The 23,143-nt window shown below is 34.8% G+C and overlaps 1 protein-coding gene across 1 annotated transcript in view; it reads left to right on the top strand.

The window, feature by feature from the left end:
- Positions 1 to 22,016, top strand: part of LOC127857109 (uncharacterized) — a 31,465-nt gene extending 9,449 nt beyond the window's left edge. The window contains exons 4-21 of the mRNA XM_052393464.1: positions 5,056 to 5,178; positions 5,339 to 5,749; positions 6,134 to 6,266; positions 6,429 to 7,593; positions 7,725 to 8,937; positions 9,143 to 10,503; positions 10,632 to 10,820; positions 11,224 to 11,734; positions 11,846 to 11,962; positions 13,730 to 14,040; positions 14,142 to 14,249; positions 14,480 to 14,633; positions 14,991 to 15,174; positions 15,489 to 17,107; positions 17,307 to 18,241; positions 18,342 to 18,663; positions 19,342 to 19,884; positions 20,448 to 22,016. Of these exons, the coding sequence (XP_052249424.1) occupies positions 5,056 to 5,178; positions 5,339 to 5,749; positions 6,134 to 6,266; positions 6,429 to 7,593; positions 7,725 to 8,937; positions 9,143 to 10,503; positions 10,632 to 10,820; positions 11,224 to 11,734; positions 11,846 to 11,962; positions 13,730 to 14,040; positions 14,142 to 14,249; positions 14,480 to 14,633; positions 14,991 to 15,174; positions 15,489 to 17,107; positions 17,307 to 18,241; positions 18,342 to 18,663; positions 19,342 to 19,884; positions 20,448 to 20,731 (9,683 nt within the window). The 3' untranslated portion in view covers positions 20,732 to 22,016. The remainder of the gene's footprint in view (positions 1 to 5,055; positions 5,179 to 5,338; positions 5,750 to 6,133; positions 6,267 to 6,428; positions 7,594 to 7,724; positions 8,938 to 9,142; positions 10,504 to 10,631; positions 10,821 to 11,223; positions 11,735 to 11,845; positions 11,963 to 13,729; positions 14,041 to 14,141; positions 14,250 to 14,479; positions 14,634 to 14,990; positions 15,175 to 15,488; positions 17,108 to 17,306; positions 18,242 to 18,341; positions 18,664 to 19,341; positions 19,885 to 20,447) is intronic.
- The last annotated feature ends 1,127 nt before the right edge of the window (positions 22,017 to 23,143 follow it).

The following is a 23,143-nucleotide window of genomic DNA, read 5'->3' on the forward strand; positions in this document are numbered from 1 at the left end:
AGGAAGTTTGCAAACACCGAGATAAGTCGAGATAAAATTGAACTCCTCACATAAAACGTTAATAAAGGTTTTCAACATGTTAAATCGCATCAAATATGTTGAATTGCCTTGTTTACCGGTGCTTACATAGCTTTGTAGAGATAACAGAATTTGCAAATTTATTATTTTGGTTTTGAAGGCTTTCTTTGAAAACGTTTTTTCTACAATAATTGTACGTTCAATGTATAGCAACTCTTATATTTTACTTTAATTCGTATGCTCCTTAATTATGTGTATTATTAAACTTTGATTGAATGTTCAACATATTTAAACAGGTACTATATGCATGACCCTCATGTTCAATACTATTTTATTTCTTCTTTTACACGCATAACAAAAACTGTTTAAAATAAGGTTGATTTCATTTAAACGATAAAAAGTTGTGGCTCTTTTTGCATTATATTCGGTTGTTGTCATGGTACACATCATTCTGTACGTGTTGGTCTGTTAAAAATTCTACGCATAATGCGAATCCCTTAGGCCTTTCGATAAGATTTAAGAACGAAACGTTTAGGTAAGTTTAATAAGTTTCGTCGTACGTAGTTGAAGCACAACTGAAATGAACATGTGAAAACACCGAATTTTTGCTGTTCGTTTTCGTCCGTTCAATGCACACAACATTATTTGGTAATTTGATAATTAAGGATTATAATGTTTTTTTATCAGTGCCCAACCGTTATTATATATCTAGGATGCTCTCACGTTAACATAGACTTAAATAAATCATCATCAGTTCATTTTTTCCGATGGCGAGGATCAGTCTATATGAAGGATAACATGGAGAATATTTTGATTTATCACCTCCGTGTTATTCGTGTTTTTACACATGTATCTTCAATGTTTAATGATATTATTTTATTGGAATGAAATAAATGAAGTCTCATTGCGGTAATTGTGTATCGATCAAATGTGCGGCGTGCTCGTGTTTATAATTTAACGACGCATGATAGCGACCCAATACTGTGTGTAGATTTGTGAGTTGTATGTAACTTTGTGTTTTACTTTGATAATTATAATTCATTTCAAACACTAAATTACAGCTAACAAGATGCAACTCTTTTTTATTGTTTTTTTTTCCAAATTCTTTATATGTTCGCGCGTGTTGACAGTCGACCTGTAACTTACTCGCTACGCTCAAGTCTGTAGATATATATGGTCGTAAAAATGTTAATCCTCTCTGTCTATTTTGCCTTGAAGATAGCTGTGTGATTAAGTTGTATAACCACAACGAATAGTCTAAGATATAGCTTTTAGATTAACATAATCGTTGCAAAGTTTGTGATGTATTATTAAAGCACCCAAATAAGATATTTTGTCTCAATCGAGTGTGATAAAACAACTTTTGAAGTTTACGTATTTGCGTCATTAGATTAGTTGTACTTTGTAAAAACACTGAGCCTTGATAGACGGTGTATAAAAGATACGTGTGTTTACTTGTATGATAAGACGGGCCTTTTTAACTTCACAACATGCACTTAACTCTTAAAACTCTAGGTTTGTTGAATGCCGGGAAGGCTATCATATTTTTTTTGTTCACCAAAGTAATCATTTAGAAAAAATATTCATTAACGTTTTGAAAATATACTCAATTTATATAAAGATCGCATTTTAATTAAATGACTTAATTGATTGGTAACAAATATGTTTCAGTATATGGTAATATTCAATCAAATCACTATATATTGAGTGTACCTTTACTTTAAAACGATTTCTTTGTGACAAACAATGGTATAGGTTATAATGACTCTTAAGAAAATGTTAAGCATGTTAATACTTTCATTTGTACTTTAACCGCTATGCTATATCGATAGAACATGTTTTCTTTTCTCAACAGTCGTATGAAGGTTAAAAAGTTGTGCGACTGTATACATAATGAACTTGACAATCAGCGAACAGAAAGATAAACACAGAGAATATCGAATCCCTGTTTTCTGAAGCAATTTCTTCTTCCTTGTTTACTTAGCCTATACACTTTAGGTCTAGGGTTTTAAATATAACCTTGCTGATAGACGACCGATAATGATACATATTCTAGGATTAATTTTGGCGCCCTAAACTTTTTTATTATTAAACGATTATTTAATATCATCCTGTTAACAGATTTATGTATGCTCTATAAACCAACGAAAAGCATCTCTGCAATTTAAGTGTTTAACATTCAAATATATTGTCCTCATTAAGAATTACAAAGGTAGCCAAATCTTGCAGTAAAAGCTGCTTCTTCAGTAAAACGTTCATGTATCATTTTATATTGTCATAATTATAACTTTGTATACCTTTAGCAAACATATGCCCAGCTATGTAAGACCGGGCTTAGTTTTTTATTTTCTTATTTGTGGTTTAACGCTCTGGAGCATTTCTGTATTATTGTTATTATTATTATTATTATTATTATTATTATTATTATTATTATTATTATTATTATTATTATTATTATTATTATTATTATTATTATTATTATTTTATTATTATTATTATTATGTAAATAAGAACCATTACGAATATCTTTACTGAATAATAATTCCACAGGTGGTTAGCGTGTGGCTATGATATTAATTAGTGAAAACATCATTTTGAATGATAAATAATCATATTATAACGAAAAATTAACTTTTCTGAAAAAAAAAAATTTCACTATCAAATATATATATAACAAGGTATGCAACTCAAAATCAGCCCAAAACGGGGTGCATCGCTTTGAACAGCCATATCTTCATAAATTTTGCAGCGATTTTCACGATCTCGGTCTTATTCAACGCAGAAATGAATATCCTTTCTTGAAATGTATATGTCTTGCAATATTTTAACAAATGCTGGGTCAACTTTTAAGAAATAACACGATACACAACACGCATGACCCAGTTGACAGTGATCATGCTGTCTTTAAGACTGAAATCTTCACGGAGTAAAGGGCAACTTCCCTACAAAGTTCATGTAGTTCGATACCAAAATTCAATAAAACGTATGAAAAAACATTATTACCGTTCTTGTCGTTACATTCTGCATCAAGACTAACTGTCCAGCGCCGTTTGAAACCTTTGTTTACATACATTTCAACTAACTGACATTTTAAACATACGAGTGATTTCATTGGTCCAATGCGGAGGTGTGTCTTTACAACTGGAGATTTCATTCATAAAGAATACATGATCACTGTCAACTGGGTCATGCGTGTTGTGTATCGTGTTATTTCTTAAACGTTGACCCAGCATTTGTAAAAATATTGCAAGACATATACATTTCCAGAAAGGAAATTCATTTCTGCGTTGAATAAGACCGAGATCGTGAAAATCGCTGCAAAATTTATGAAGATATGGCTGTTCAAAGCGATGCACCCCGTTTTGGGCTGATTTTGAGTTGCATACCTTGTTATATATATATTTGATAGTGAAATTTTTTTTTTTCAGAAAAGTTAATTTTTCGTTATAATATGATTATTTATCATTCAAAATGATGTTTTCACTAATTAATATCATAGCCACACGCTAACCACCTGTGAATAATTCAATACATGAAATAGGATATTACATAACCTACTATCCGTATGTGTTAAATGCTTCGTCTTGCGTTTTACCGTCTTCGTTTGTTTAGAAATCTATTCGAGAACAACTTTATTCTTCGCTTCCTTTAGTTCATTTAGTATTCCGTTAATGTCGCTTTCCCTGATAAATAATTACTACAAATTAGTGGATTTTCATCCGTTTAAGCATGGAAACATGCACGTATTACGAGTCTAAGTAATTCAAAGTCATAATTGAATTTATTGTAAGCTGCGTGTTGGTATCTTTTTTATCAATCTTCATCGTGTGTTTTTTTAATTGAAATGTGAACAAAGGTAGTCAATGATATGTCTGTTTCTTTTGTATTTGCATGTTAAGCGGTCATTTAAAATTTATTTGATTCAGTTTGGGTCAAAAAATATTTTAGTTGAATAAAACCGTCTCATTCGCATACATTCAGTTTTATATGAGACTTTCAAATTAATGGAAATAAAAAATATTCAAGATGTGTGCGAAAAACAACATAAACTGTAATTACCACTTTGTGTCTGAATATCATCGCTTAAACAAATGTTTGTAATAGAATATTATTATCATCACTATTATCATTATTATTCAACTATTATTTAAACTACGCGTATGAAGAGATGGTGTTAATGTTTCACTTATTTCAAGTTGTTTTTATAACAATATTTTAATTTTCAGGTCATACCATCCAGCGTTAATTAGACTGTTGTGTGTTTAAATTTAGCGTTGTATATTTAAAATGCATATTCACTATAATATTTTGTTTTGATATAAGGAATTTAACTTGTTTGACGCAAATTATTTGGAGACACTTAAGGTTTTCTGCTGCACTTTGTATATTGTATTAGTCATATACACATATATAAAACACATAGTTAACTTACATTTGGCTCATACGTGCTTGTTGTTTGAAAAAACCTTATTGGCGCAATGCATGTTTCTCATAATTTAACATCATCACAAACACTTAAAATAATCTCTAAATTACTCATGCTGTTGAAAGTGTCATGATTATCAAAAAAACGAATATTAATTACTTGTACATATGCGCACTTTAGTACGATCCTTTTTCCTTTCTTTCGAGAAAAAAGTTACCACTTACGTAATTAAAAATAGTGAAACTGCAGCAGTAATTGATATCTATAAATAGTGAAAATAATGGAAGTGGAAGATGGCATTGAATGTTTTTGTATTTACATTACTTCTGTGGCTATATAGTGTCCGCATCATTTCGTCAACACATCTACTAGATCGTGCACCATCTTCTTTCTCTATCAAATATAACGATTACATAAAGAAATATACGTAGAAATCAAATTTTAACATTAGTACAGATGAACGGGAAATTTATGAATTTCGGAGGTTTTGAACCTTAATCAAAATAATATGTTTGATAGTTAAGTGCAGTTAAAAACAAACGCGCGTACTAAATACAACAAAGCATTTTGGATTTAAAAGAATGCATTATATTGTTCTTTTCTTTGATCAGAATGCCCATACATCACTCAATGTCTGCACAGACACTGTACAAGCGCACGTGACACAATGTGCCTGGAGTGTTATGAAAACAAAGCTGTTTTCAAGCCGTGGAATGGCGACACAGAATGTCAACGTAAGGCGTTCATGTAGATATGTACATTGTTATTGAAAGTCAATATCACTATCACGACACGAAATATGCATTTCCTCCTTATACTATTGTTCTGATTAATACCATCAATTTACTGTTGACATAAATAGAATATAGCCTATTTACCTATAAAAATTTACAGGCATGTGCGCTTTTAACAAACACTACTGCTGGCCTGGAACATGTGGTACTGATGGACTGACGAAGGACTGTCAGTGTGCCCATGGCTTTGTTAAAAGGTTCACAGAGGACTACAGCGCAATCAATGCTGGAGAAACAACATGTCAGCCAAAGATCCCTCCAGAAATATTAACGTGCGATACCGTGGCAGTCGGACCGAATGGAGAAAAGAAGCAGGCTTTGAGCACTGCTAATTCAACTGAATGCCAGTACCTAGCGGATATGTACGGACACTATCAACCAGTACAAATGCAATTCAAAATGGCTTCAGAATTTACTGTTACTTTCAACAACTCCAGACCAGACTTCATCAAAGAAGAAAACTTTGGCATAAGTGACAGTGCGATTCACATAATGATCCAAACCGTTACAGGTAATGATAAAATGGCTCAATTTAATAACGTTAAACCTAACCATTTATGCATATATTTATAACAAGATCATGCTCAATGTTCATATAGTTTTCATGTGACAAAGTCTGGTAGTTTTTCTCAGGTTACTTCTCTGTGTTTGTTTACGAAAATATTTCTATCAACTAATTATTCAGCAGCATTATCTATTAATTTGAATGCATATGTTTAAATGCACAAAGTTGGATTTATAGTCAAGTGTTTAAATGATACACGGTCTTAATCATTTGGTAGAACCCCGGTTGATATCACCATTCTTGGGTTAACCATATGCTGTAGAGTCCACGCAGGTTTTTGATATTTTTAATAATTTGTTCCAATAAATGATACAATGTTCACTGTTTTAGGGACGTATATAACCAAATCAACCCACAAACAATTAGAAGATATGAACTCTAGTATGAATGTGGTGCGAACGCAACACGACGCTGGCAATATAAGTGTAACCGACACGACATATAAACTACAGAATGGGGAGGCGTAAGATTTTGTTTTCAAATTTACTTTTTCCTTTCATTGATGTTCAAACGTATACCTTAATTGTATAACATGATATATTCGACGTTTTGGTTCTATATAAGTTGACAACTTACTTAGATGGCATGCTAATTATTTAAGTGTTTGATATTAATTTAATCGCAGACTGTGTTTGGAGTTTGAAGCAAATGGAGGTGGCTACTTGAAAAGCATTGATATACGGGCCTCATTGCATACAGCATCGAACCCAGTTCCTTACACCAAAGTCACACAAAAAAGAAAAGTATGTTACCGATACGACACTGTTGCACCAGAACATTGCTCTACGTATAAATCGTGTTCGACCGAACCATTGGTAATTTCAAATCGTGTTACACGATCGGCAATTTCAATAGTCGACTTCAGTGGTTGGTCCGACCCAATGCCAGTCGGGGGAGGAAATTATACGGCATCGTCTATCGAGAGCTATGAAGTAAGGGTAAATGAAGTACCTCCTTCAAATGGAACTTTACGTGTTGATTACAGTAAGACTACATTAGGTACAAACTTGACGTCCGAAATTCATACCTGTAGCCTTAATCTGACGTCTTATTCTCCACGACTATATTGCATAACTCTAGAGGTGAAAGATGTTGCAGACAATGTACGACAAACGAGAAGATTTATGTTATATGACAACTCAAGCTTTATTGAAACATGGACAGAAAAACAATTTCGGTTCGATTCGGCATCACCACAAACTAATTTTACTTGGCAAACAAACCACAACAACGTTTGTATCAGTTGGAAAGACTATTTTATAAACAAGTTTTATTTCGATAATCAAGTGCTGAATCCAATTGAACCAGAACCAAACGGCCTCATAAATGGAATCTATGAACAAAGTACTGGTCTTCTGCCTGTCAGCGGCACACCTAATGTGCATGGAATAACAAAATATTTTGTATCTTGGCGCCTCAACAACGGTCATGATTATCCAGAAAAACTCGTTCAAGACTTTCAGAATCAGAGTTTATGTACACATTTAAATATTTCCGATGGACAAACATACACGTTCAACATTCGTCCAGTAGACATAGTCAACAACACGTACAATGAGTCACGAACAGTTTACATAGACCGATCACATCCTCACATCAACAATATTTGGTTGAAGAAAGACGGATATGAGACGTTATATGTTCACAACAGCACTGATCTATCTAAGATGCAGATGACCTTTGATGCGTTGGACCCACACAGTGGACTTCACACGATTAACTGGGTTTTTGGAATCGCCGATACCTCTACCGTGCTTTTACAAGAGCATCTGGCTGTAAACAAAATCAATGTGTGTGTAAAATGTTATTTGAAAGTATTGATGGCGTGTTTCTTTCCTTAGAACTAAATCAGGCACAATTGTAACCACATGCTTATGAATCTAACATCAACATTTTAATACATTATATTATTTCGTTTCAGATGACATGTCCATTGTACTCCTCGGATTGTTACTGCCCAATGATAGGATTATGTGAACTTTCCCATTACTCAATTCCACTCAATAAGCTAGTCAAAGAAGATAAGAATACGGGAAACCATAACAGAAACTACTTTTTCACAATAACTGTTACCAATAATGCGATGATATCAACGACAGAACATATTGAAGTGCTCGTAGATGATTCTCCGCCCGAAGAAGGAGTGGTTTTTGAAGGACCTGTCGACTCTAATGATATTGATTACACGAGTGACGATTCTTTTATTGTACATTGGCATGGCTTTATTGACCACGAAAGTGGAATCAAACTTTACAGAATAGGTCTTTCCGACATATGTTTGACAAGGAAGGATTTTTACAATTTAAGTGAGGTGAATGCTAGTTTTATTTACAAAGAACTACCTTTTCAAGAAACATCTGTTCGCCTCCCGACCAATTTTACAGGAAAAAGATTTGTGACTGTAGTGGCACTAAATAATGCAATGGAATCGTCTAATACCGTTTGTTCTGACGGAATAACTCGCGATATGTCGGCTCCTGCAATACGAAACTTAACGTTACAAAATGCGGTGTGGTCCGAGAGTATTGTTTGTCATAAAGGACGACCTCATTTATTGCAGTCTAACTTTCAGAAGGTCCCTCTTAATAACACGATGGTTTGTTCCAATTTGTGTAAAGCGACGCATGAAACCGTAATAGCAGACTACTTGCGAACTTATTCAGCTGCAAGCAAAGATGAAGAAATTTCGAATTTCCTTTGCAGAAACCTTCCTGTCTACACAAATGAAAGTATTGTCGTCCTGCCTACTGATCATATATTTCTTGAATGGGATGTCGAAGAAAGTGACAGTCAAATTGAAGACTTTTGTGTTGGATTCGGTGTAGACGCGACAGATAAAATCTCCCCGAGTTTGGTCGACTTCATTTCAACTGAGCGGAAGCAATATTTTAGACACAGTCATGTTGGAATAGGATCTGATGAACTGTTTTATATATTTATCAAAACTGTTAACAAAGCTGGTTTATCGAGCGTTTCAACATTGGGCCCTATCCTTATCGATCAAACACCACCATTATACAATAATATTCCAAAGGTCTCTTTTGAAGAAAACCATATTATGTTTGCCTGGGAATACAATACCTTTTATGACGATGAACAAATTGCGCAAATCAATCAAATAAAGTTTCAACTAGGTAAGACAAACACTTATTTTATGTGTGTAATGTTTTCAATGTTTTTACCTCATAATCAAAAAAGCTTTGTATTTCTTTTATTTTCACATATGAGTTATTTTCGTAATTATTCAATGCATTTGCATATTCATTATATATTAGTTATTGTACTTTACTTTTCCTACTACCGTGAAATAAGTTTCATTATTGTTTCTGTTTATCGCAGGTCACAACGAAAAGACGGTTAGTCCACTTCTTGAATGGAGATTGGATTCATCGTCACCATGTCCGCCGCACTCTGGAGGGTGCATCCGGTATCCTATTTCTCGTCTGATGAATCGAGACACGGGTGATAGTTTACAGTTCTATCTTAACCTTCACATTTACAATAATGCTGGTCATTTTACCTCAATCAGAACTGAACAATTCCGACTGCCGTCTAGATATACACCTGGGCAAGGGATTGTGATTGATTTAGACCCCGAGGAGACGAATACATCAACGGATATTGACATTCATTTTACGGAACATGTTGTATGTGCTTGGTGGATGGGTTTTAAACATCATGAGAACGTTTCACTTGAAGTTGGAATAGGTTCAAACTCTTCCACGGCTGATGTGGTTGCATTTAAAAGTATTTCATCCGACCTCAACCAACTCTGCTTGAACTCGAGCTCACTTGTCATCAACGACGTTCACTTTTTCCTTATCAGGGCAAGATGTAGTGGTGGGTCAACAATATCGTCTTCCAATGGTGTAAAAATATACCATCGCAAGACGCTGGAAAACGGATTGCATGTGAAAATAGGTCAAAATTGTCTTACCAACTTTGAATATATAACAAACGTGTCTTTGATTAATTATAACACAATGACAATAATTCCCTTTTCAATGACAATTGGACACAGGTTCTCATTGTTTTCCGAAGACGAAGGATTGGAAAATGTTGATAACATTACATCAAGGGATGGTATTATCAAGAAAGAAGGAAATGTCTATTATTTAATACCATTTATGGAAAAGCCAACTCTACAAATTAAACATAGTTATCTTTATGAACACACATTGCTTTTAAAAATCAATAGATGTCCGTATGAGACCTTCCAGCGAATCAGCAATCAACAAAATATTAGTTGGATACTAAATGCAAACAAGACAAAGGAGGATCTTTTATTTTCGGTAGGACTATTTGAAGTTCTAGATGGCAACGGTTCTGTCGAGGAAAATGTAGTAGTACCTTTTCAAAAACCTGTTATTGGAAGTAGTTACACAATCCTCGACGTTTCGTTGGATGATCAAATATCTTATCAGGCAAAGATAAAGATCTGTAACAATGTCAGATGTCTACCACCAATAAAATCCAGCATGTTCACTGTAGATAAGAAAGGACCTCAAATTTCGGTCACACAAGCGGAGATAAAAGTGAAAGAAACTGTAGATTGCGTTCATTTAGCGGCGTCATGGGAATTTACCGGAGATGTCAAACGTTTAGGTTTTTTTCAATGGTCACTGAGTCGAGACAACAAAGGCGTTTACCTTCTCACTGTATGGAATAATGTACTGTCTACAGGCACGCCAGAGTTAAAGGTAAAGTTTCATATGCTCCCTGACAAACAATACATATATGACTAAGTATTTAATACGCAATAGTCCGAGTATAATTTCGTATCTCAATACTTTACTGGATTAACAATTTTCATATAAAATGATCACAGGTAGAGGAATGCGTTGACCTGCCAGACCATGGGCATGTACGAACATTTGTGTGTGTTCGAGTATTTTTACTGAGCGGATTATCAAGTATGAATTGCCAGATGACGACGAAAGATAACTTCGGATCATATTCGATTAAAACTGTATATGACCTCGATACGTCGAATGAGAGCTGGATACAAATACAAAAGGTACACGCAAAGTCCATTTAATCTCAGCCCTTGGACTCATGAAGGAATATATTGTTTTCATTTTAATTGCACTGATTGGAAATCTAGAATTTATTAGTTCTGCTCAACCAACAGTTACATCAGAGCGTTGACAACTCACAATATAACCAACATCGATGATTGTGTTAACATAATGCTTTGCGGTATAAAGCAATATATCATAGGACATCGATTATATGTTTAATATTTTAACTGACTTACATATAATTAATGTTAATTATTTATCATAGTTAATGATCTTTGAAATTAAATTTCCATCAAGATGCTTAAGTAAATTTTAAATCATTACACTTACAATTGTCTACAGCAGTGTATGGATATGTGTAAATCGAAACCTGCGTATCATATTGTTTGGTTTCTACAGATGTTGCTAAGTTCAAACATCGGACACCATTACTCTCTTCTTCACGATTCCGAACTGAACATAGGAAGTGCCAACTCAGCAGTAGCTGGTGCTCTTATGTACGCTTCCGAACGGCCAGTCGCTTGGTATCTCATGAAGACGCAGAATGTGCCAGGCAATTGTGAAAACGACGTTAACTGTATCGTAAAATATGATACACATTCAGGTTATGCGGAATTCGACAAGAACCTTGTACTTCTAAATCAAATTTACTATATATGCGCATTTTCCAATTCCACTGATGTACAAAGGGAATTGTTTACTGAGGTATTAGAGGAGATATCGTCTTGCAGCAATGGTTTTATACTGGACAACAGTCCACCAAATAAAGGTCAGGTACAAGTTCAAAATCATCAAGGATTTGTAACAAATCCTCAAAGCGTCTTAGTGACTTGGATCGGATTTGATGACAACGTCGACGCTTCCGTATTCGGATATCCAAGCAAACTACGAACTTTCTCTGTTGGAATAGGTAAGAACATTTGCCTTCATACTTCATGACTACTATCTACTTACAACCTAGGTTAGCATGGAATTGTGTTTTCGTGATGGTCGGTAACACAATTAAATCATACAAATTCAGGTTCACGATCGGGAAGTAACGGTATAGCTGAAGTCGTAAGAACAGGATTCGAATCATCGGCAGTTATACAAATGCAAAATATGCCAGACGGAAGTGCGGTGTTCTTCACGGTGAATGGTACGTTGTTATATACGTTTTAGATGGTATATATTGAATGAATATGTTTGCGAAATTTATTAATCTTGTTTATATCATTGTAGTCATAATGAATTAGTGAAAGTCAATCACAATACTTTAATGGAATTATGTGTAAAGATTTTCATAATTTTAAAGTCACTGAATAAGTTCACAGCAATCAATATGATATCTTTAACAGAAAATATAACATACAGTGATATTTTTACAAATTTTCTCATCTGAGTCCTGGGACTCGATAACTTGCATATCTATGAGTGCCCGAATTGAACGAATGAGTCCAAATATTAAACGAAATTATTTTTTGGGAAATTCCAATGCATTATTGGCACTCACATAATTTGAAACGTTGAATCCCCAGAGGTTTTTGTGAGTCCAGGACGCAGGACTCGCAGGTAAAACAATCACTACACATCATTAATTCAAATTTTACTTTAAACCCTTTTCAAATCTTGAATAAGCATTGTACATATGGCGTTTTAAAAACCGACATATGACAAATCATTGACCATGTTTAGTAAATTAAAATGTTAAGCGTGATGGTAAGCTGCATCTCATGCGATGTCGTCAACATATCGTTTGAGATTGTTGAACTACCATTATATATATTGGTCAATTATGATTTGAACACGGCACGTGCCAAATTTTATATAATCAAAGAAGAAAATCGTCTATGGGTTATTCTGCAATAATTATGGGCGGAGCTTATACACTGAACGCACGCGCTGTAACTAAACAAAACATGCCGATACAAGTTCCACCACCGTAATTATATGATATTTTATGAATGAAAGTCACTCTGATCGACAGAACAGCCGAACGTTATTTTTATGGGCGGAACTTTATATAAAATAGTATACAAGAAAAATAAGATACATTGTATGAATCTTTAGTAAAAACCGTGTTAGTATCGAAATAATTCCTGTACGTTATAGTTTGTTGTCGAATAACCCACGGCCGGAAGTTTAGATGCGTGGTTTCAAATCACTCGTGCTTCGCACTCGTGATTTAATCCTTACGCATCTAAACTGCCGGCCGTGGGTTATTCTACAGAAGCACGAGTGATTTGAAACCACGCATCTAAACTTCCGGCCGTGGATTATTCGACAACAAACTATAACGTACACGAATTATATCTTCGATAGATATAATCAAACATTGATGGAAAGTCAGTGTTTTCGTCCAAAATTTTAAGTCGATAGTTAATAGATAGAGGATATTTGTTGGATTCGGTGGAATATCGATTTTATTTCACGAGTGATCATATAAAATATGTATTTTTCATGATCACGAGTGAATTAGAATCGATATTCCATCGAATCCAACAAATTTTCTTTTTGTTTAATGATTGTTTTCGCCGTTTATTTACATTGTAAAATAGTTTAACGGGATAATTTCGCTGGATTTATGACGTCATTTCGACGAAAAAAATGACGTCATTTCACAATAAAACTGTTTAAAACAGTGAAATATCAGTTTTATTTCACTGATATTTCCCTATAAACAATCAGAAAGCATAAAATCAAACGTTATATTTAATTATTAACAGTATTACTGTTGCAATATCCAATTTCGTTTCAACCTTATTTGAACAAACAAATAACGAGGTTGGACTAGCATTATTATTTAACTGTAAATCAACGTGGCCGATGTATATGCTAATATTAAGCATTTATTAAAAAGCGTGTTCATGCTATACTGGGTGGTAGTAGCAATGACAAATACGAATTTCACAACTCTTTGTTTCAGCTACCGATTACGCGGGCTACGTCTCAAGTTCAGACTCATTGGAACTGACCATAGATACTTCACCACCTTCCCCAGGCTCTGTCGAAATTCTGAATAATCTTAAAAGAAATCAGTTCATTAACCACGAATTAGCCAGTCTCCGGTTCGAAGGGTTTTCGGATCCACACAGCGGTATAGATTATTTTAATGTAGGCATTGGAACAAACGAAGGCATGACAGATATTGCGACAGATCTGAAAATATATACCGACTATCTGGAATTGAATCTCAAAGACCTTATTGACGGGCATCCGTATTTTATTGTGGTGCAGGTAACTTATTCTGAATGAAATTTTAATAGTAAATAATTGCTGGAAAAAGAAATATACGTTATTTAAATAGTAACATAAATAATAACGCATTCATTAAACAGGCGGTGAACCATGCGGGTCTTATTTCACGACCGGTTTTTAAACGGATTGTGCTAGACCGAAGTGTTCCCAATGGAGGATATGTTTTGGATGGAATTGAAGGGAAACAGGTAAATTCCAAATTATATTGGTTATTTGACTTCAACGATAAATTACCTCAACACTAAAAAAACGTTTATTATATTTAATTACGCCTTCGTTTATAAAACGGAAATTACATCATGTTGTTAACACTTTTATGAACCGATTTGTTAATTAAGATGACAATCTTTAGGAACAATTAACATATATTAACTAGTATGGTTAACGTATATTACGTATTTTTTTAACTTTTATAAAGGACATAGACTTTCAAAGTAGCACCGATGTCATTAATGCAAATTGGAAGAATTTTGATGATCCAGAAAGTGGTTTAGCATTCTTTAAAGTTGGTCTTGGGTCAGATCGGTATGAGGCTGACATAAGGCCGATGGTGGTTGTTGGAATGATGACTGGTATGTTGGATTGTATTTTACCGTTTCATTATCTCTTTCTGCACGTGTTGTGAATTATTTGAGGTGAATATATGTTTAATATAGTTTAACTGACGAATTGAACAATTTAATTAAACTAATCAAATTTAACCAAGAGGTGAATAGAAATTTGAAGTGTGTGCATATTATGATTTAATAGATGTTCAGTTTATATATTTACTATATATATATTACTGTATCTGTCGATACAAGCAAAGCCAATATACAGGATTATATACACTACAAAACTGCAGTACATGCTATTAAAGTGTTTAACACGTTGATTTAATTCGCTGAGTTTAATGTGTCACATCAATAATGTTTTAATGAATATGCCAGATGTTTCGTGGAATGGTCCATTCACTCCCGGACAGAAGTACTTCGTTATTGTAGAAGCATGCAATAAAGCAGACCTTTGTACCAGACGTGTGTCGGATGGCATAATAGTGGACAATTCCCCTCCAATACGTGGACTTGTGCGTGTAGGTCCAGATGAAGGCCATAGCAAATATCTTGGCCATCGGTTCGTTAAATCATTTGCACTTTTTGGCACAAATTTAAGAAAACTTGGTGTATCGAATTGTTTCGATTAATAACGATGCGAAGTTCCAATAGATGTGAATTAATTAATTTTTAACATTTCATGACGCATATTTTTCATTTTTGAAATTCTGAATTATGCTTAGTTATTAATTATTCTGTAACAATATTGTTTCATACATATTGTTTTCTACATATATATCTTTGGGTGCCAAATTTCAATGTGTATATGTTTGTATGTTTAAACTAATACATATGTTATGGTTGCTAAACAACTGACACATACTGCTTCTGTAGATCGTATCTACAGATGAACTGGCAAGGATTCGAAGATCCGCAGTCGGAAATCGATCACTTTGAAGTTTGCGTGTCCACTCTAAATGAATATTGCGACGTTCTGCAGAAATCAAACTGCCTTCTGCATTCTTCTATCATCAAGTCAAATATGACACTTCCTAGGAACACCGAGCTAGTGGCAACAGTATGGGCATTCAACCGGGTCGGCATGAATGTTTCTAAAACGTCTGACATGTTTGTAATTGACGATTCTCCGCCTGTCGTAAGACGGTCACCAACATTTTTACTTACATATAACGCAGCTCATGGAAAGTATGCCCAGTGGGAAAAGTCCATTATTCGTTTAGAATGGGAATTTACAGACGACAGAAGCCCTATTGTCCGACACGAAATAACACTTAAAACGCATCACGAGGGTCATACACCAGTTGAACATCTGATTTTAGGATCAGAACGCCACGTGACTATCAGTTTAGATGGAAAGTCGTGGCTAAATGACGGGGACAAATACTACGCAGTTGTAACGTCATGCAACGCGGCAGGACTCTGCTCCTCTGACAGAACGCCCGACCTTTTAATTGATTCTTCTCCACCACATCTAGGCGGCTTTAAACCCCCAATGACATGGGCCAATTACAATGATTCAGATGATAATTTGATTACTAATTTAAACGTGACATGGTATGGATTTCTTGACCAAGAGTCCGGAATTGAAAACTTTTACATTACGGTTTCACGTTACTATGGTCTGCATGAGCTTTCAAATGGACTGATTACTTTCCCAAACGGAAATAAATCGGAAGAAATACAGGCGTCAATCGCACTATCTAAAACATTTTTGGCTGGCGATCGTATAGTGCTTTCAATATGGGCGCAAAACAACGTGGGTCTGAACAGTTCAATTTCAAGGATCACTGTAAATGTAATTTCTAGCACGGCCAACAGCGGATATGGGATTTTAGAAATTGAAAAGCATTCGTGCGACGTACATTTTTGTAACAAGGACTGCACATGTGCAGTGATTGGTCTTCCATGCGTAGAGGTAATGACAAACATGAAATGCAGCAACATGTCTTATGCAGATGCGATTTCTCGAAAATTACCTGTATTTAATGTATACGCTGGACTTCCCCACGAGGTTCTGAATATCTCGGCGTCATCAGCTTGCCTAAGCGGTCATTGGTCACGAATCGATGGTGGGATTGTATCAGAGAACATTCGTCGCTTTGAATGGAGTATTGGTATATTCAATCATTCTGTTGGTGAAGGAATATATGATCTGCAACTAGAAAATCCTTGGACAGACATCGGCCTGAGATCGGAGTTTATCCATTGCCTGCCTATCAATCGTACATTTATCCACGAAACTGAATATGTTGTGTATGTGAGAGCTTGGTTTGAGGCAAACGAATACGCCATGTTTGAATCTTCTCCGATTATGATAGACCAAACTGGGCCCAGTGTTCGACGTGGTCGTTATATCAGAGAGGGCAACTGTATTCAGGACTTGGATTTCATTGACTGGTCGGATTCTATCATTGCCTGTTGGGACGGGGTGTTTATTGAGCAGCAGAGTCGGATTGATCACTTCAGCGTCAGTTTTGGAACTTCACCTCACAGTAACAACACAATTAGATCTTTTTAATATATTATTTTCCCTTGCAGTTATTTCCCTTTTTATTCTGGAGATAATGATCACATGTTTTTTGATAATTGCTTATCCTGATGATTTGTGTGATATATTTTGTAACTGCCTCTTTTTTTCTTTTTTCCCTCCTTGTTTCAAAATCTGTGAAATAAAATAATAATATTTTTCAGGCGATGATGTATTTCATCAACATGATGTTGGACTGGCAACAAATATAAGTTTAGTCAATCTATCTCTGAGCCTAGGAGCACGTTATTATGTTACTGTTATAGCTGTAAACTCAGTTGGGCTTCACACGGCGTTGGTCTCGGATGGGTTTGTAATTGATACGGACAACCCAATAGATGGGGTTGTATTTAACACGAAGCACCACAAAAACACAGATTTTGTACATTCAACAAACACCTTTGAAATGTCGTGGCACGGATTCCAAGATCACTATTCTGGAATAAAATACTATATGGTGGCTATATCAAATGTCAAAGAGTATAACAGTACAAATATTAGCTTTACGAATGTCGGTTTGCTGACTGACTACACTTTCACAAACCTAAACCTCAAACATGGCGATTCCTATTCTGGAATTGTCAAGGCGGTAGACGCGGCAGGACATGAAAGCATAACTGTGTTCTCTCCAGCACAGTTAATCGATGATTCCCCACCAAAAGGCTTTATCTGTGACTCCACTCAACAATTAGCGATTGATATTTTTTATCAAGTAAACAATGATGACCCTTCTGTTGTTGTCAACGCCACATTTATCAAAGATAACGTATATTACATCAGTGGAAGTGTCCGAAGTTTACAGTATGATTTATTCCCAGTCTTGACAATTGACCGATCCAGCGTACCGTTGCCATTTGAAAAACAACATAATGGGGCTTTCCAATACAATTATACCTTTATATCGCAAGTTACTGGAGTACAGTCCATCGAAATTGCGTTTGGAGCAACTGTTAAAGACGAAATGTTGCAAAACTTAAAAGTTGAAGAATGCACTATGCTGTCTGAAAATAATAGCAGTGCCCTTTCCATGAAGCAAATTGGACCTTATTCAGTTGCAGTGAGTGTATTGATAATGGATGCAGAAAGTGGCATCAGAACGGTAAGTAATTGTTATTGACATACACATATCTTCATTTTAATGTATGTGTATATATTTTGAATTAAACTGTTTATATTGTCTATGCTTATTATTTCGACAGGTCTCTCTTGGGGCTGGAACTACCAAAGGAGGATTTCAAATAAAAAGACTACATCAAATTCACAATCAAAATAACGTTGGTGTGATTTTCGCACCTTTTGCGCACGGGACGTCGGTTTATCTTACAGCAATTGCTGAAAACCATGCGGGGCTCAAAACCGTGTTTCATTCAGATCCAGCCATTATTATTGATCACACTGCTCCAATCCTTACCGATATTAATGTCGCCGTTGCCGTAGACAGAAACAATTCAGTCTCATTGCATGGAACTTGGAAAGTCAAAGACGACGAAAGCGGTGTACAGTTCTGTAAATTTTCTGTCGGTTTGTACACATTTTCACTTTTTATTCCGCCGCTATGTAAACGATGGAAAGGCGTACAGTATGTACATTTTGCGTGTGTATCTTCGCCGGGTAGGAAATGTTCATGTGTCCGTCTTATTTATCGTTTATGTAACTTGGTTAAGGTCACAAATGATACATACAATGTAAATAGTCCTTATGTATGTAGAGGGAAAATAGATGTTCGTGTCCGGCCGATAACTTTCTTTGCATGATGGATTTTTGAAAATTTAATTGGAGCACGGGATAAAACCAAAAGGGCGACATGTCGTGCGCAAGAATTATGTCCCTTGTTTTATGGGCACGGTTACAATTAGAACTCGAAATGTGTTCTTATTCTTTAAGTATGAAATCGATGTAAGATGTTAATGTCCTGTCTACCCTTTAACTTAATCAGCTCATTAATTTCTCGTGCATTATGAGATTCGGGTATACGCACAAATGACCATGTTATGATGAAGTGCCGCGTACATCAATTATGTTTCTCACTTTAAAGTACAGGTTACAGTTGTAAGAAATGTGGTGGAAATTTACAATTTACATACTTTTCATCAATCTACCTTTTACATCTTACTTTATCAATCGTTCACAAAAAATCACCGTACAAAACTCGTTTATGTGTTCACTGACATCTAGCAGTTGGACAATTTATTGTTATAGGATCTACAACTTTGACAGATGATATTCAAGCAGAAAAAGATTCGGATACACTGCAATCTTTCCATTTCGACCGGAAATACCTTCACCATGGCGATAAAGTCTATGTTACAGTAACATGTGTGAACAAAGTTGAGCTTGCAACAATTGTATTGTCAAATCCAGTCACAATTTATCTTGATCCACCTAGCAGTGCGCACGCGTTTGTCAACTTTATGCCCGTAAGTCAAGAATCCACTTCAATGAGTGACTCATTATTCGGTGAACCAGTTTGGCAGTCAAATTCAAACATCTTGCATATGGAATGGGACAACTTTGAGGATCGTTCGCAGATAACGTCGTATAGATACCGTATCCTTAGTAACGGCGAGATTGTTGTTGACTGGATGGATTCGGGTCTCAAGAACACGATTTCCAATTTTCATTTGAACTTGATGTCAGGTCAGACATACAATGCTGAAGTAAAAGCATTGAATGGAGGTGATCTCAACAGTTCGAGTATCCAATCCTCGTTGGTCCTTGTTTCGGAACCACCTGCTCTTTCAGGTCTGGTGTTTGTTACAGAGTAATACAATACCTGTATGTTCAAGTACGAATTGTAAATGTTATGTTGAATTGTTTTCCATTAAATATGAATATCGTGAATGTTTTCACGAGAATACAACATACCGTATTACACTTAATCGAATCCGTCTTCTTATAAGTGCATACATTGTTTCCTCAAGTACATTTAAGTGTAAAATATGTATTTAAGTGTCAACCCTATCGACGTAAGGCCAGCCGTTTCAATAGTTTTTTTTGTTTTTTTAACTGTTTAACATATTAACACCCGATATATCCTTATTTCCGGATATCACGCTCAGAGCTTGTTCGGGAGTGACCACTCGGTAACTTAACAGTTAGCTTGGATTAAAAATACCGATTGCTTTCTTCGCCGGCGCTCTGCGTGTAAAATGAATCGGTAGAAAATGCCAATTAATACATAAATTTTTTTGACAAAACTTTGTGGCTTCTGATCGTTTGGAGTGACTCTATAAAAATGTCAATGTATATATTGTCTGCATGTTGAAAATTTCATGTCAATGAATATTACGTTTTGATATTTCAAGGTCAACCAGTAGCTATGGATTTCCAACAAGGTAAACTAAAATTAAACTGGAAGAAAGTCTTCAACACTGTCTCTGACGTACCACACCACTACAGCCTGGTTGTCGGGTCTAAAGACGGATTCTCCGACGTCGTCGAAGTTATATACACACGTGACCACGTGTATGACGTCATCGTTCCACCATCCACGTTGGTCTCGCCCGATCTGAACGAGATGTTTATAAAAATCACATGTACCTACGGCACGGGGTTGTTTTCAACCTATAGCACGGCATACAAACTGTGATGTACCTTAATGAAAGTAATTTAAATGTAATGGTTATTGTTGTTACGTATTGTTGTATTGTTTGTTCAATTAATGAAAAACATCACGAAATTTTGTCACCTATTGCAAGCGTTTAAAAAACATTATTTGTTTTAATTTGTTTATGGCAATTCTTATTTATACTTCAAAATGAACATAGCATAAAAACACACTGTTTTGTCGTGTTGAATTAAACATACAAACATTTGTATTTCTTTACGCTCGAGTGATTTACATTGTTAAGCTGTACATAGTTTATATTTTTCTCGTATTATACATATTATTGTTTGTTCAATGTCCTTCAGTTGGCAGTGATGCTGTGGTCTGCTTCACATTAATTATTTGGTTTTCTTGTGTAAAATTATTACTAAACTAGTTTTTAAGTTTCATTTGAACTAAATCAATTGTAGATACATTTTGCTTTTTAATGGGATCTTTATTGTTTAACTAGAACATGTTATTTGTTTAGGTACATAACCAATCGACCAGTCTATTCGCTTATTTCATGTATACATTAAACAAAGTTTGATTTATGTTAATTTGTTTTCAGGTATGAATACCCATCATAGTTGTTCTTATATGATCATTTAGATGTTTGCCCTAATTTTTTTAAACGCATATGTTTCTGTGTGCATGTTGTACATAACATTCCGTATTTTACTTTAAGCCAATTTATTCCATCCGCTGGTGTTAATGCAACTTTATTACTATTACAGTTGAGCGTGATTGTGGTCTGTTTGTATGCCCCCGAAGGAGGGCATATAGTGATCGGACCGTCCGACCATCCGTCTGTCTGTCTGTCTTTCCGTCACAATGTGCGTTTAGGTTTCGAAAAATGATCATAACTTCTATATCCCTTCAGATAGCAACTTGATATTTGGCATGCATGTGTATTTCATAGAGCTGCACATTTTGAGTGGTGACAGGTCAAGGTCATCCTTCAAGGTCAAAGGTCAAATATATGGATTCAAAGCGGCGCAGATGGGGGCAATGTGTTTCTGACAAACACATCTCGTGTTGATAATGTTTTTGATGTCGTTGTTGTTTATGTTGTTGCTGTTTTATAGTCAGATCTTAATTGTTTAACATATGTTATAATTCATAGATTTATAATCGATCGTACGTCCGCTTCCCGTTTGATAATATACAGACTGTGATATCATATAGTTTGATTTTTTGCCAGGATGGATATATACAATTATCATTTTTAGAGTCCGGTGGTGGTTTTAGGGTTCTTTTTTACTTTAATAAACAGAATTCATATTGACGCTGTGTTTATTGTTCTTGTTTATATACAACGATCATTATTGTAGTTACAAATAATTAAACATGGTTATAAAAGCACTTACGAACACGAATGTGTGGTACAATTTCGTTAATTACATATTTACACTAAGGACCCAATTGGATATGTATTATGATTATTTCACACGTATGCATTTCATAAACATTTCACAGATTTCATGCACATGGTGCATAATATAATTAGGCGATAACAACTTAGTATCTCCAAAAGATGAAATATAACCCGCATTGTTAAAGAATTTCAGATCGCCGATATAGTGTGTTCATCTTAAACATTAAATTCGAAATATGCAGCTTGGGTTGTTTATGTCAATGAAGAATTACAGTATTATTACGTCAAGTATGATCAAGCCATTTTAAACCAGATTTTACAGACTGGCCTTATCAATGGTACGAGAAAGAACACTACATGTCACCAAAGACAAGTATTAAATACCACAATAATCATTTCAAATTACAATTGATGAATATACAATATGTGAGACAAAATGATGAAATAAATGTATTATCATAATATATATGTAAGGATAATACCAGCCATACATATTTTTCTTGAGGTCTGGCCACGTGTTTGTTCAAGCAAAATGGACTCGAATCTTTTCTAGAAATCTCTGTAATTTGATACCTTACAGCAATTTTGCGTAACATTTAAATACAAAAAAACACACGCCTTACTCCAAAACACGTATATTATACATTGACATCACCAAACGTGTTTTATATTTTAAACACATTGAACAATCGTTTCTCGTATATATTACTTAATGGTACAAAACTGTATATATCGGGCTATTCTATGTACGTGTTTTATATACTACACTGTTCTAATTTGGTTAATTATTTATAAAATTGTCTGCTTATCACATGCGTAGGATGTTTAGATAATCGTTAAATTTCAATCTAAGGACACAGTAAGCTATAAACAATGTGCATTGCTCTTCTGTTATAGCTTAAAGTGATGTATTTTATTGATTTATTTAGTTATGATTTTATTTTCATATGTATTTATTCGTTCGTTCGTTCTTTCATTTGTTGATTCATTCATTCTTTCTTTATTTCTTTCTTTCATTCATTCATGTATTTTAATAA

This window comes from Dreissena polymorpha, chromosome 14, assembly GCF_020536995.1.
Source record: "Dreissena polymorpha isolate Duluth1 chromosome 14, UMN_Dpol_1.0, whole genome shotgun sequence".
NCBI lineage: Eukaryota > Metazoa > Mollusca > Bivalvia > Myida > Dreissenidae > Dreissena > Dreissena polymorpha.